At 31.7% G+C, this 16,931-nt stretch overlaps 1 protein-coding gene across 1 annotated transcript; it reads left to right on the forward strand.

The window, feature by feature from the left end:
- The first annotated feature begins 15,714 nt into the window (after positions 1 to 15,714).
- LOC103426152 (uncharacterized) lies at positions 15,715 to 16,118 on the forward strand. Its single transcript, XM_008368727.2, has 2 exons — positions 15,715 to 15,843; positions 15,885 to 16,118. Exons 1-2 carry the CDS (start codon positions 15,715 to 15,717, stop codon positions 16,116 to 16,118), a joined length of 363 nt encoding a protein of 120 aa, XP_008366949.2.
- Positions 16,119 to 16,931: the final 813 nt, after the last annotated feature.

The raw sequence follows: 16,931 nt of genomic DNA on the forward strand, positions 1-16,931 counted from the left end.
GATTCTATAAATAAACTCTAAACCCTTAATCCAACGATCATGTGGTTTTAGAAATGGGTGCTTTTTTACAGACATGATATTTGAGGGAAAACCTAAATGATAAACTGATCGAATCGTTGAAGTAAATTATGAAGTGAGTCATATAGAAATGTGTGTCAAAGGTTGTGCAAAAAATAGTGCAATGAGTCCGTCCCCATATTATAAATTTGAAGTTTTTTTTAACAAAAAATAGTGCGACGAGTCCTGCCCCATATTATAAATTTGAAATTTTTTGAATAAAAAATATTATCTACACTAAGGGGGTGAGCTAAGTCTGACAAATGTGATTCAAATTCGTATGACAGTAATTGAACCTAAGACCTCAAATGAAAAGGAAAACCATTACACCATAGCATTAAGTTGCTATAAATTTTTTTTAAAAAAATGTATGTCCATCAATCTCAAGTAATTTTTAAATTTCCATCTTAACCTTTAGCTAAATAAGAAGCCGCAAGACTAGATTTTTATTTTTATTTTCTATAGAACAAAGAGATTTGAAAATCAAAGGGGATTGGTACACCAAACAAAAACAAAATTTGGGGATTAGAATATACAATCAGTCCATTATACATTGGTTGAATTAATATTTGGGATGATTAAAATAACGTAGAGCACATATTAAGCCAAACTACCAAACACGTGCATTGGTTAACACAACTTTGATATATTAAAATTTTAATTCACAAGAATCACGACTAAAAACTATTTAATCTAGCAAAATTTATACAATTTTTTTTTATACAAGCAAAATTGGACAAGGAGATTAGACGTAAAATTTCGAGTACAAAAGTAAATAATATTCGATTTGTTGGGATGATTTGTGGTAAAAGAATGAGAGATTTTAGAGAAAAATGGAGCAAGAGTCCCTGAATTTTAGCTAAATTAGAGAGCTTTGGTACTTGAACTAAAAATTCATGAGTATTGGTCTCGGAACTTGTTATAATATGGAGCAATAGTCTTTTTGGCCAACTCTGTTAGAATTTCCATCAATTGTTTGTCCCTTTAAACCCTTTATTTTAGATGAAAGTTCTTAATGAGTTAGCCAAAATGACAATTGCTTCACATTATAAAAAGTTTATGAACTAATATACACAAATTTTTAGTTTAGTAACCAAAACTCGAATGGAACTAAAATTCAGGACCGTTGCTCCATTTACCTTGAAATTTTGTAGTTGCATGCCCATATTAATTCATGAAATAATCGAATTCTTAGTCGCTAGGTAGAAATTAGAATATTTTCCAAAGGATTAAAAAATTGTATTTATCCAAAAGCTACTCTACTTCTAGAAGATCATTTTGTTAATAAATTCAATACCAACCACTACAAGAAAGAGTATTATATTTTATACAATGTTCTTGTGAAAAGACTTAAGACTTGGACTTTAAACTTATATTCGTGCACACTCTCCTTTCTCTTTCAATACCTAGAACCTTTTTTGTAGTCAAATTCACCAAGATGTATAGCACACGCACGAATTTTAACATGCAAATGCAATAGTGGACGGCTTGTATACTCACCAGGAATTTACCAATCGCTTCACTCTTTGGTAGTTACCCTTGACCTCCTGTTTATTTTTCTTGACACCAGTGGAAATTGAACCCACACCACATGTGGATGAGTATAGCTCCACATCCACATGGTTAATAAATATACCAATAATTTGCCTGAGTTGAGTCAATAACATTGATATGATATGAGTTTAGCGTCACGTGTCGTTTTGATTAATAATGTATTGATATGTGTAAACTTTTCTTTACATGACAATGTAACATCATTTCAATAATTATTGCATTGTAAATTATGTGGTAAACATGCAGATTTGTGTGGCTAAAAAGCAACTGGTAACAAACAAAGTGTCCACTTGAAACTTGAACCATGTTTATAGTCATACATACTATTTTTCTATCGACGTTATCCTATATTTCTAAATAAATTCATTTTGTTTAATTTTGAATTTGTGTGAGTAGCTAGAGACCTAGTACTAGGGTAAATCTAAAAAATTCAAACACTCAACACACATGTTTGTTGAACGAAATTGAAATGACTATAAATCTTTCTTTTACCATAACAAAAGATAAGTGATTATGAATCTATTTCGAAAAGAAAACATTACTAATTGATTTCAGAGCAAAAAAAATAAAACGCACACCGTGTGTTTCGAGTTTTGTATATCACACGAGCGTCACATGAGGATGAGGGTTGACGAAATTTCTTCCTCGGGAGTTGTTCTTTTACTGTAGTTGAATTCATAACAGTTATTTTTATGTGAATGTCTCATAATTTTGTTAGTGCATTTTTCAGGCCATAAATAATATGGTACAAGAATCCATCTGTTAATGGAGTAGATTTTTTTTTCAATTCTTTATTTAATAAGATAATCAATGTTTTTAATGGAGTTTTATATCTCATAATCTCCGATCTATTATCACTCCAACCTTTATCTGCACACCGGATAATAATAGAGAGATCATCTATTTAAACACATTTGTAAATTGACACACCCCGATCCTAGAATCAAGGCGTGCTGGCCGTCACGTGAGCGTGACGTAACCAAAAGTGCGATGCGGAAGCAAAAGATAAGAGAAATAAGAAGGAATAAAAACCAACTACTAGCAATAATATTCAACTAGCATGCTAGAGTAAGTTTAAGTGTGAAACACACACATATTCAGAGCATAAGTACTAGGAGCAGTCAAGTAGGAACATTACTAAATTACAACACCCGAAGGTGAGTCCTACATTTATGTAGTCTGTCAGAATGCCGTGGGAATCCTTGTGAGCCACCACACCGTTAACTAGAACATGGAGGGGTGCAAAACAAAATTGAGTGGGTCAGTAAAACAAAGCTTTTTGAAAACACTTCATTTAATAACATTTCTAACCCCTCGCTGTAAAACCTGTATACTTTCCCAGAAAATAACATAATATGCATATAATTCTTCAAATATCTCAAATCACCAATCTTTATCAAAAACCAGAAAGTATGCCATGCTATAAGCGTCAATAACAGAATAAGGATGCAACATTATAACAGGTGAAATAAGTACATAGGACCTTATGAGATCACTGAAAGGAACTGGTGGTGGTTGCTCGTGAGTTCCTATAAACAAAACCGTGAAAGCGTGGTCGGGGCCTAAAGCAGACAATATCGTGCTACGATGGTGGAGCGGGCCCGGGAAGTGATCCGTCCCGGGCCGGGATGTGACATAAATCATGTGATATGTCACCAATAAGAAATAAGTACATTAATCAATACTTAAGGAATAATCTCTCATCAACATAGTTTACAAAATATAATTTAAATAGATGGTCTCCCTAAGACCATCTCCAACCCTTGAGCTAAAAGCCAAATTTTTTTAGCCTGGAAAATTTAGCTTTTAGCCCATAAACAACTTTTTTGCTCCAACCCTTCTGACCTAAAATTTTAGCCCGGGATTATTAAAGAATGAACTTAGGCTAATTTTTTTCTTAAATTAACTTTTAAAAAAATAATACTTATGTAGACTATTGTAAATTAATTTTATGAACATTTTAATCTAAAAAATATTTAAATTCCCATAAATATTGAAAAATCACTAAATTTTTCCACAAAGCAAGCCTTCATTTTTTTTAAAATTATTTTAGCCGTTGGATTTAAATTTGGGCCGTTAGATCTTTTTTTTTTACCATTAGATTTGATTATATTTTATCTTAGCCGTTGGATTCAATGTATTTTAAAATAACATTTAAAAAAATTAAATTTGAATATAGACCGTTGGATCAACCAAGGGTCCAATAATGCCAACCGTCCGATGAACAAAAGAGCCGTTGGGCTCATAATTGCTTCCGACAGCAGCCCTGACAGTGGGTCCCACCCTGTCGGGCGCTGAAGGCTAACGCCCGCGTGGGGCGAGTGGCACAAGTGACCGGCCTGAGAGTGGGCTGGGAAAGAGAGAGTCCACACGTTTCTGGGCTATTTCTTGGGGGGAATTTGACCCTTAATTGGCATTTGGCTTTTAGCCCAAAGATTTGGCTTGGGTTGGATTGGGTTTGGGGGGGGAATAGAGGGGAAATTTGACATTTAGCCCAAGGTTGGAGATGGTCTAATATTATCTTTACCGTAAATATTATTTTGCATTTTACAAAAATACGTCCGTATATACACAAGAGAATTAAGAAATCACGAATCTGGTAAATTTGCAGAAAAACAAAATAACAATTAAGAAAAGGCAGTGTGCATGGCTAGGGTTTTGGACTCGCATATATTTTCATGTGACTTTCTCAGACCTAAACAGTTACAACGCATATGCTATTGTGTTGTGATATCCTTTTCAAAGTGCCGCTTGTTTTATTTTTTTGGCTATTGGCCACATGGTTGGCTTGCTTCCTTGAGACTTGGAGGATATATATATTAGATTAGTTAAAAATAAAATGAATTATTAATGAGAGTGAATAATTAACTACCAGCAGGCTACTGAAACGATTTTAACTTCAAAAGATACTTCAATCATTTACATTTTCGGTTTTAGGGTGTAAGTTCGACTTGCGTGAATGACGAGTACAGTATCAATTTATTATGTTAGTTCATTGTGTATTTTAACTCAAATCTTCCACTCTTTCGATGCAAAATATTAATGTATAGAAAGAAAGAAAAAACATGCTTAAGGAAATCACATGAGTAATGCAATGTTGTTTATAAAATTCTTAATTTAAGGGAAATCTGAATGAAATGATCCATAAATCGGATTTGTATTCTCTCCCCACCCATTTTCCCCTCTCTTCTCTCCCCTCTTATTTGAATGCTCAAAATTAAGCCACATTATCATCTTGTTTTACTTTCTCTGTAGAGAGAGAAAGAGAAGAGAAAACTAAGAAAGGAGGAAAGGAGAAATGGAAGGGAGGAGAGTTCGATAAATAATGCATCATGTAAAAATCAAAGGTCGTGAATATTTGTTTTAAAGTTTTAAATCCATCAAACCATTAGGGTCTATGCATGTCTATCTTTTAGAAAATAATAGAGGACATGGAAGTGACTTGTGATAGCTATTTGTGTTTTGTTATCGCTACATCTATTCATGAACAAAACACAATGATCAAACATCTGATAAATATTAAGCTCAATGGTTTGGCACGACCGACTCACATCAATGACGGGAGACTCTCACACTCGCGCTTGACCGAGTGACCCAACACATCGCTTGAGCAATATTGATACATATTTATTCTATAACCGACATAATACTTTCATTTAAGATTTGTGTACATTACGATCATGTCATCTTGTGTTCCTAAAGAGGCAACATTTTCAACCAGGGAAAAGATTGGCCACGTGGTTTAGCTAAGGAGTGAGGCTACAATCTCTTTGTACAACCACGTACTGGGTGTGTATCATTGCATGCAGAAACTTTATTTTTCGATCGTTCACGTCTACATAATTCAGTGCTTCTTTATTTAGGCATTTTCAGGTAAATGTTGTCTCTTTAATTAGGTCCCCAAGAGGTAAGATCAAATCAGAAGTAAAGCCATGCATGCATGGAAAATGAGAAACGAATTTGGATTCTCTTTGGATCTTAATGTTCAGAGCTTAAGGATCAAGAACTATGGGTCATTGGCTTGTGTGAAATCATAGCCCTCCTTTGATTAATGTGAGATGGACAAGCAGAACGAACTAATGAAGATAGTTGGATTCCGTATACTGAGTTCCGGAATGGATCTCTACTTATAGGCTTATCTGTCTCCTATAATTATTTTAAGGGACAATTTGGATGCGGTCCCTAGTTATCAATATTCTTTGATTGAAACCTTGTTAGTTTTTAGTTTTTGATTGAAGTCCCTGACATTAATGTAATAATGTAAGTTACTATATTTTTTAAATTAAAAATTAAAAATTAAAAATTGAAATTTCTAATTGTTTATATTAATGAGATTTTAAATAAAACCCATAATTTATGGGATTAAAAATAATAAAATATAAATTATACTCTCTATTATATTGTGTGTGTGTGTACATATATGTATGGGTACATTAACCAAAATTAACAAAAAAAGTTATTGTACCAAAACATGGATACATTCTCAAATCAACGAAAAAAGAATGTACCCATATAAGTTTAAACATGGATTAAAAAATTTGAATGGATTTTATATTAAAAAAGGGTACATTTTACATATAACAAATTGATATATTTGAGAATGGGTACATTGATGATTAAAAAAATTGAAAAATTATATGAATGGGTACATTGAAGATTAAAAAATTGAGAATCTTTTTATATATATAAAAAAAAACTAATAGGTACAAACTTAATTTAATTTAATTTTTTTATTATTTTGAAAATGTTTGAATTGAAAATTAATTAGAAGTTTAATAGAAGTGTGAGTATTAAACCCTAAATTAATTACTAATATTTATATTAAAAAATTATATAATAAACATGTAAATTCATTATTACATTAATGCTAGGGACTTGAATCAAAATTTGAGAACTAATAAGGTCTTAGTCAATGAACAATAAGAACTAGGGACCGGATACTAATTTTTCCTTATTTTAATTAATTTTATTCCAGCAAATACATACACATATATAATATGTAGTATTTGCCGATAGTGTTTGGCAAGAGATCGTCCATACATTATAATTTATACAGCTAGTGTCATGCAGCTTTCATATTTTCAAATAAAAAAATAACAATGCACTATGCAGCGTTCGTACGGAAAAGTACACTTGATTACGGAAAATGATCCTTTTCCTGAGAATCATATGATCGTGACTATTTATCATACATCGAACAGTCAGAAATTATTTCAAAATTTAAATTTTAAAATTAATATAAATAGTACCTAACGAAAACTGACCGTACAATTTACGATAAACGATCACGATCACGGGATCCCTATGATCCCTAGAAAAAGGATCTAGAGCCAAGTCACACACCATTTTTCGTATTTAATTTTTTAATTTAGGGATCTTTTGGATGCGATCCCTAACCTTAAACATTCTTTGACTAAAACCTTCATGGTATTCAAAGTTTGATCAAAGTTCATTGACTTTGTACACCTCATTATATTACAATTAATATTTATATTTTTATAGTTTTGACATTAATTGTTTGATATTTTATGAGATTTATAATCCTATAAATTTAAAATCCCTCATTATAATACTATTAGAAACGGTTACAATAAAAACTATGTAAATGGATAAAAACTATGTAAAAATAAGAAATAATAAATGGCAAAAGAATGTATCCATAGTGTTAAAAAAAATTGGAACATTTTACAAAAAAATTGGTACATTTCACATATAACAAAGTGATACATTAATAAAGAATAATGGGTAATAAATTAGGGTACAGATAAAAAATTAAAAAATTATAAGTACAAATGAATTTTTTAAAAATATAGGCGCTACAAGAAATTAATACATGAGTACAAACTAAAACTAAAAAGAAAATACTACAAAGTTTAAAAAATGTTGCAAATTAAAAGTGGGTACAAACTAAAAATATAAATATATGATACAAAGTTTAGGCATAAAACATAAATATACCATATGTAATTTTTCTATCATTGATTAGATATACAATGTCACGTGACGGTATACACATGGGTACAAACACAAATAAAACTTTAAAAAATATGGGCAAAAAAAGAAACTAATATATGGGTACAGATTAAAAATGAAAAAAAAAATTGGTACAAATTAAAAATAGGTACAAACTAAAAATAAAAATATATGATAAAAAATTTAGCCATAAATATAAATATATTAATTGTAACATTTTTAACACTAAAGGAATATATTTAAAAATAAAAATATTTTATTATTCAAATAATTAATGATGTTATTAATACCAAGGACCTTGATAAAAAAATTGAAAATGAATAAGATTTTAATCAATGGAGGAGCAAAAAGAAGGATTTGAACCTAATTTCTTATATATTGAGACCAAAGAGGTTTGAGTTCAAATTAGTGCATATATTCTATATTTAGATCTTCTTCTTTTTTAACTACGTAATGCCTTAAGGACGACTTTTCTGCTTTATACTTTTATTCGCAATCAAAAAAGAGATTAGAAATTTGTAATTTATGATTAACATACATTATGGAAAGGTAATATATAATTATATATATATATATATTATTTATATTGAATCATAAATTACCAAGTTTGACTAGTTGATGTTGAATCCAGGAATGCCGTACACGTAACAAGTCAACGATATACGAAAGGGCGACTCCAAAATTCAACAAAGTACTTTCAGATAGATAAGTTTTATAAATGAGCGGATTTGCAGCACTATTTTTTTTTATATACATTTTCGACCCACGTTTATATAAGGTTTATTTTGCAATATATTTTAATGATCTGAGCAGTTTATCTTTTAAAATATTATTTATTGATCATTCTTATAAAAAATTAGACAAACTCAAAACTCTTAAGACATTCATTTATAGTGAAGAAAATATACGAATATGATTTTATAAAGAAACTCCAAACTCTTAATCCAACGGTCATGTGGTTTTAAAAATGGATGATTTTTTATAGACATGATCTTTGAGGGAAAACCTAAATGATAGACGGTTTTAATAGTTGAAGTACATTACGAAGTGAGTCCTATATAAATGTGTGTCAAAAAGTTGTGCAAAAAATAGTGCGACAGGTTCGGCCCCATATTATAATTTTGTAGTTTTTTTTTAACAAAAAATATTATCTACGCTAAAGGGTGAGCTAAGTCTGACAATGAGTTATTAATAATGTGGTTCAAATTCGCCTTTAACGATAATCGAACATAAGACCTCACACTTATAAGAGAAGAAGAAAACATTACACTGTAATACTAAGTGGTTGTAATTAAAAAAAAATGTATGTACATCAATCTCAGGAAATTTTTAAATTTTCATCTCAACCTTTAGCTAAAATAAGAAGCCGCAACTAGATTTTTATTTTTACTTTTATTTTTATTTTCTGTAGAACGGAGAGATTTGAAAATCAAAGGGAGTTGGTACACCAACAAAAAACAAAATTTAGGGGATTAGAATATACAATCAGTCCATTATACATTGGTTGAATTAATATTTGGGAGGATTAAAATAACGTAGAGCACATATTAAGCCAAACTACCAAACACGCGCATTGGTTAACACAACTTTGATATATTAAAATTTTCAGTCACATGAATCACGACTAAAAACTATTTAATCTAGCAAAATTTATACGATTTTTTTTATATACGAGCAAAATTGGACGAGGAGATCAAACGTAAAACTTCAAGTACAAAAGTAAATAATGTTCGATTTGTAGTAAAGAAATGAGAGGTTTTAGAGAAAGTTGGAGCAAGAATCCCTTAATTTTGGCTAAATTAGAGAGCTTTGGTACTTGAACTAAAAATATATGAGTACTGGAACCAGAACTTGTTATAATGTAGAGGCAATGATCTTTTTAGCCAACTTCGTTAAAGTTTTCATCCATTGTTTGTCCCTTTAAACCCTTTATTTTGGATGGAAGTTCTCAAAGAATTAGCCAAAATGACCATTGCTTCACATCATAACAAGTTCATGGACTAATATTCACAATTTTTAGTTCAGAGACCAAAAATCGAATGGAACTAAAATTCAAGGACCGTTGCTCCATTTACCTTGAAATTTTGTAGTTGCATGCCCATATTAATTCATGAAATAATCGAATTCTTAGTCGCTAGGTAGAAATTAGAGTATTGTCCAAAGGATTAAAAAAATATAATACTCTTTCTTGTAGTGGTTGGAATTGAATTTATTAACAAAATGATCTTCTAGAATTAGAGTATCTTTTGGATGAATACAATTTTTTAATTCATGAAATAGTCGAATTCTTAGTCGCTAGCTAGGTAGAAATTAGAGTATTTTCCAAATGATTAAAAATTGTATTTATCCAGAAGCTAAACTCTAATTCTAGAAGATCATTTTGTTTATAAATTCAATACCAACCCCTACAAGAAAAAGTATTATATTTTAGACAATGTTCTTGTGTAAAGACTTAAGACTTGGACTTTAAACTTATATTCGTGCACACTCTCCTTTCTCTTTCAATACCTAGAACCTGTTTTTTGTAGTCAAATTCACCAAGATGTATAGCACACGCACGAATTTTAACATGCAATAGTGGACTGCTTGTATACTCACCAAGAATTACCAATCACTTCACTCTTTAGTCGTTACTCTCTATCCTGTTTATATTTTTATTGACATTTGTGAGAATTAAACACACACATTGTTTATAAGCATAATTACTTTTTGTCACTGCGGTAAGACATTATATGGTGACAACATGGTTGACCACCAAAATAAAACCACGTTCTCACTAAAAATCAATCATAATTTTATTTTAATCTTATTTGGAAACGATTTGATTGCTATTTTCTTTTCAGTTGCTGTTTAAAATTTTATTTTATTTTATTTTAAGATTCAGCTTGATTTTGTAAGTTTTCAAATTCTAAAATAAAAATCTGAAAGCTACTTTTATAATTTTTCAAAATTTAACTTGATTTTGGTGAGAACCGAAAACAATTATCAACCGCTCGCAGATTTGCTAGACGATTACCAGCCGTTAGATTCGTTAATTGCAAGTTACAAAAATGGAGGTATGCATGGGTAGGGCAGTATAGTACCAATGGCTGGGGTGCACGTGGAATCTATATTAACAAAAAACAAAGATGTTAGAAATTTGGCATAGGGATAAACTCAACTTTGTGTTGCCAATTGGACATGTGTGATGTTTGGGGGTTAGGGTACATAGTGGGGATCCTATGCTCTTGATTATTATCTATTTGGTAATATTAGAGAGATCAATTATTTAGATTAAATTTTATAAATTATATAATGTGTTTGTTGATGATTTGATTTTTATTTAAATATTGATTAACATGTTTATTTCGCATCGCTAACACATCACATAATTTGTAAGTTCGTTTTAAAAAATTAGTTTAACCAACATTACACTTATTTAAATGTAGCAACCAAAGACGGTTTTAATTGATGTAATTAATTATTGGGCCTAAACCTTGTTTAGAAGCTGTGAAGCTAAAGATGATGCTCAAATTATTCAGCCCAAATTTTTTTTTATAAAAATTGGGATGGGCTTGTAATAACTTTGCATCCAAAATTGTTTTCTACAAACTAGATTGGATTTTGAGCCCAAAAATGATATGAAAATCAAAGTCTCCATCTCATGCAGAAAGGCTTGTAATGAGCCATACAAAAGTGCACGGAAATTGTCATGATCATTCTATTTTAATGTGGAGTGAGTCATACAAAAGTGCTTCTCTAATAAGCCTATTTCATGTGCATTAGAGAAAAATACGAAAGTTGCCAACGAGAATTAGTTGAGTTGGTAAAGATTGTTCCCTTGCTAGACCAAAGCCTGTAGTCAATCACTCTTTATGGGTGATCAGTAAAAACCAAAAAATGGGCTAAAACACTTCATAAATTGTCAAAGAGGTTTGTAAAATGTCCTAGTACTGAGATGGTAGCCTCACCTCACCTTCCCTAAGCTTCTTATCAACCAAAAAAATGGAATACGAAAGTTGTTTTTTGACTCAGAAGATTCAAAGTACCACATTAAGACAGTCAAAAGACAATGAAACAAAAAAAGAAAAAGAGAAATGGCATGTCAAGCATTTTTGGAATGAGCGGTTTTGGGAAAATTAGCAGGTAAGTTCATTGGTTACATTTTTAAGCATTGTCTAACAATAAAAAAAACTTCTTCAAGTTCTTTTTAGTACATACTTTGAGTTTATTTTATTTTATTTTATTTTATATTTTATATATATATATATTTTATTTTTATGGTATTTGACTTTGAATGCATGGGTTTTCTTTCAACAGCCTTTACCTAATGAAGCTATGGTAGTAAGCAATGCCGGAACTACATTAAAATGGTGGACTGTTGTCTAGGGAGTTTGGGAAAGTGAAAACTATAACTAAGAAAAACCACTTGAATTTTCACTCCAGAAGTTGAAGATTTCTCACCATGAACTGCTCCGTCAAGCAATACTTTGCCGTAACAAACGGGTCTGACATCTTTTTGCAGTGGAGCATACAAACACCGTCGGTGCAATGATCGTTGATTCTATTGTCTCTCCTAGTGCAAAAGCCTAAGAGATTAGTAATCTCGCTGCAAAATGACTTGCACGTGTATGCAATTGGGAGGGGCTCGCTGAAGCGACTCGAACAAGTGTGATTAAATGGCAAGCGTTCGAGGCCGACTGATCACAGCCAGTCGACTCCAACACAAGCTGATAGGATTTTTCGCACCTGCAAAAGTAGGGATAAAAATCACAAAATCACTTAAAAATACTTGCAAGAATACACGGCTCAAGTAAAGTCGTTTCCACAGGGATTGAATGAAAAATTTGGATTTAAAACCAACTCTTAATTAATTATTTAAAACAAAGTTTGGAAAATGTTGATTTTGAGATTTAAAATAATAAAACCGAATTTAAATTAAAAACAATTAAATAAATCAACTAGAAACCAATTTAAAGAAACACTAGGGTTCCGCCGTCACCTTAACAATCTTATGTAGTTCTTCCAATTACTTATGAACTACCCATGCATATTTTGAAGGTTATATTTTCCTAATATATATCCTACTTGAAACCTCCAACATAGAACGTATATCTAACATGCAACCCGTCCAGATGTTCGAATCAAATATGAACATGAAAGACTCATTAAGTTTTATGAAAACCCTTCGAAAAACCATGGAACCCTTAAGACGTGATGTCCTAAGTGAAATTACAATTATAAACCACAAGAAGCCAAAGTAAATTTCAGGAACCTTCCGACCAAAATTGCATCAAATTACTTTTCTAAATATCATAATGGTCTCGAATCACTATGACACTTAGATAGTTTAAAATGATGATTAATAATTCAAAACATGCATGCATAATATCATAAGTAAATTGGAAAGAAACTACATATTCCTAGCAAAGGAAATTAGTTACAAACAATCATAAAACAAAATATTATTAAAAACATGGAAAGAAAACACCTTGAAAGAAGTGTACAAATCCTCCGAAGTAGTGCGTGCGTTTCCCCTTCCTTCTCTTTAATACCCTAATGGTTAAATATCTTTATTTATACTACTACAAAATAAAACTCTAAAAGGTCTTAGAATAAAACTAGGAAATATAATATATTAATAAAACAGAAAATAAAATGCTTCTTATTTAAACTGAAATTCGGATTTATCAGAAAATCAGACATTTGACCGACCAAATCAACTCCAATTTGGTCCAAAAGATCTCTTTCGAAAGCTGAAGACGTCCCCAATAAATCCTTAGAAGGAATGTCCCTCAAAATATACCATATTGACCTGCAAAATACCCAAAATGTCCAAAAAGTCAATCTAGAAAAGCTTCGGGCTGGGCCTTCTTTTCTTTGACACAGTCAAACGACTTAATAGAAAAATATGAAACTTTGACACAATCATCTTGAAGGACTCACGAACATGTTCCAATTAGAATCGCTCCAAAATTCGTCCGTTTGATCACTTTATGCTCAAGAAGAAGTCGAGTGACATATAGTAGAAATATAATTTAAAGTATCAAAATTCACACAAAATAACCAATAAATTAATACGAAGATTAGAATAAAATAAATGGTAAAATATTGACTCATCACGAGCTTCCAAAAATCAATGCGAAACTGGAGGCGGTGAAGAAGCTAAAGATCGACGCGTATTTTTTCCGATGTTGTAGTGTTTTTCAACTTAGGATCTTAATCATCTTCAACTATGACTAAGCGATCCATTTTCTCATATTATTTGTCAGGACTCTGTCCTGAGCCCATTGAACTAAGTTTGCGATTTTCATGTTGTTGCTATCCCCAAATTTCTTAGTATTGATAGCAGTCTGACTGGATTGATTCATTTGATGCACCCTCTGTCACATGATACTCCGCTTGGTATGTAATCTCCTCAAACACCGTGCATTGAAGGACAATGTGTTTACAGCATTGAATAGCTTGCAAGTCCTTGGCCTCCATCACGGGACCATTAGAGGTGTGATCAGAAACGCAATTGTGACAAAACCTTTGATTAGCAAACCGGGGTGTTTCCACTAGCCTTGGTCCTGACTACCAATCGGATATCAACAAGGAAATTTCCCCATCAATCATATCTGCTATTCTGGTTTCATCCTGATCGGTGATATTCAACTCTGCAACCATGATCAGTTGCCACAGTCAATGTTATATCATTCTCAATGTCAAATTGGAAATAAATGTTGCGTACACGACCTGCAAAGTATAAGCTATATGCAATTTTCTTTGTTGTTGTTCTAAAGTTCTAGTTTTTATATGCATTTCGTCTATTTAGTGTATCAAAACTAGTAGTTTTAAGCAATTTTTCTAATTATTAGTCTTTTTAGCTTTTTTTGCGTTTGTTACGAAACCAGTCTATTAGCTGTAATGGTAGTAGAGTAATGTTAGTTATACTAATTTTTTAGACCAAATTTGTAAATATATAATGTGTCACCAATAGAAAATATGCAGTTAATCAATACTTAAATAATAATTCAATCATCAACAACCATGTTATCTAATTGACAAGATTTAGTTTAAAATTTTGGGGTCCCTAGCATTACTCATCTTGAGTGTGCCCTATTATGCTCATAAGGTAGGTGAAAAATAGAGCAGATGATTGAGTATAGCAATACTCTTTCGAAAAAGTGAAGAACGCAGACAATCTCATTCTTGAACAAGGCTCAAAACTAGGGGTTTTAACACCATGGGTAAAATATTTGTGAAAAGTCGGAACAAACATAGTCATATTTTCTTGGCCCAAACTAAGAGTTGGACAAAGATCTATATCTGCAACTCCATCAATTAATGTATGTCAAATGTCGAAAAAATAAAATAAATAGAGAGCTTGTATGTTCTTTATTAAGATAATAAATTAGAAACCCATTGACATAATTTGGGTAATTCGAGGAACCAATATTATTCAACACTATGGGTTCAATTTAACAAAGAATTTGTAGTTTAAGTAGTTAAAATCTTTCTTCATTATCGCTTGTATAAGGACTCTAATTCTTAAGGTTTGAGGGGTAAAACGATGGTAGATAAGAAATATAGAGTTGTTAAAGTTATAACGTATGTGATTTGCTTGAAAAGATGAATATACACAACCTTCTGTGAAATTTGTATGAATGAATATATATATTGGTTTACATAGGTATTAAATATTTCGACAAAATTCTAAGTTAAATATTTAGAGTGCTTTCTAGATAGAAGCACATATAGAGTGCTATCTAAAAAAAATCTCTTTTAACTTAGATTTACAACTTTTCTTGCCCAAACATGCCTTAAAAATAGTAAGAATCACGAGAGTTGCTTGTTTTGCCATCTGCTTAATTATACTTTACAGCATTAACCACGTAATTAGGGAATATGCTTATTCTTGCTAGAGCGCATTATTGGGTTGAAAATTAAGGAATTTTATTTACAAGCCACCATAGCTCCACTAACACAAAACTTCTAAAATAATAGCTAATCATTAAACGAAAACCCACTAAAATTAGGAGCTAACCACATCTTCTATATATATTTAGAGCAACGTCAACAAAACTAGGCAACATAACTTCATATCACAAATTACACCAAAAAAAAAAAAAAACACTGTCAAAAGAGCTGAAATTCTATGATTGATCAATGAAAACGAGTAGCGCTAGTGCCGTTGTTGTTCATGCCCTGAACAACTTGACCGTCACCGGATTTGTGGAAGACACGGCGACGTTTGAGAAATGCAGCAAGGAATGCTTCGGGAAACTTGACATGGAGGTTTTGGCAAACTTTTGCCGGGCATAGGGTACTTGTCGCAGCCGAAGGATGAAATCAACGTCCTGCATGATGAAATATTTGAGAGATTCGATGCGGATAAAAATGGTGTGATCGATGGTCAAGAGTGTAAGACTCTGTTGGCCGAGACAATGCTCGCGGTGGCGTGGGGAATCGGGAGTTCCCCGGTGCTGGTGGCGCTTGAACATGGCAGCCTCCTCGTGAGGGCTGCTGAACATGAAAAGGCAAAGAAAATGCAAATAGCTAAGATCAATTAATTTTCATGATCTTTGTATTTTTATGGTATTTTCTATACATATAGCTACCAAAGATTGTAATGAATGATGCTTGGAATAAGATATTTGCAAAAAGATGTGAAACTGAAAATTTTGGAATACTTGTTTATTTTTCAGGTGGTATATAAATTTTTATTACTTTGGCGTTCGCCGATCCTTTTAACAACAATACATGGTTTTATTTCAATACTACATAGTATAAAAATCGCCAAATTTACAAGATAAAATAACCTCTTCTTTAAAAGATCTATAAGTCACGTAATGAAAGATTTAGGAAGATTATTATATATCACCCGTACGTGATGAGAAATGTCATAATTATCTGTAATAAGAAATATCAAGACATGATATTATCCCCATAATAAGAGGTTCGTTTCCTATACGGAGGGAAACTAATTTTGGCAAAACAATCTAAGATTATAAAATACTGGTTTTCTAACATTGTTGTCTTTCTCAAAGAAATAATTGGCAGAACTATAACCTTCGTTCTAGGTTTATAGAAGTATAGGCACAAAAGTACATATTGCACATCAATTATCTTAATAATTCTTTGGGGTATTTTATAAGTGCGGGTGTCGTTCTGTCAACTGTCTGTCCATAACACATATAAGAGACTCCTGCATTCAAATTCATCAAAATAGGCCGGTTTGTGTCTTGGATGAACATATATATGACATAGCATGGCTCCCCGCATCCAAGATTTTCTAGTTTCTCCTCGTTTGGATGGTAAACTAGGTAGGTTAGTTGCAGGGCCGCCCTTGAGATTTTGGAGGCCCTGTGCAAAATTTATAAAAA

The sequence above is a fragment of the Malus domestica genome, chromosome 12 (genome assembly GCF_042453785.1).
Source record: "Malus domestica chromosome 12, GDT2T_hap1".
Classification (NCBI taxonomy): domain Eukaryota; kingdom Viridiplantae; phylum Streptophyta; class Magnoliopsida; order Rosales; family Rosaceae; genus Malus; species Malus domestica.

Coding starts and splice junctions, on each gene's coding strand:
- LOC103426152 (XM_008368727.2), top strand. CDS start 15,715: ATGAAAACGAGTAGCGCTAGTGCCGTTGTTGTTCATGCCCTGAACAAC. Junction 15,844..15,884: donor TCGGGAAACTTGACATGGAG/GTTTTGGCAAAC, acceptor TACTTGTCGCAG/CCGAAGGATGAAATCAACGT.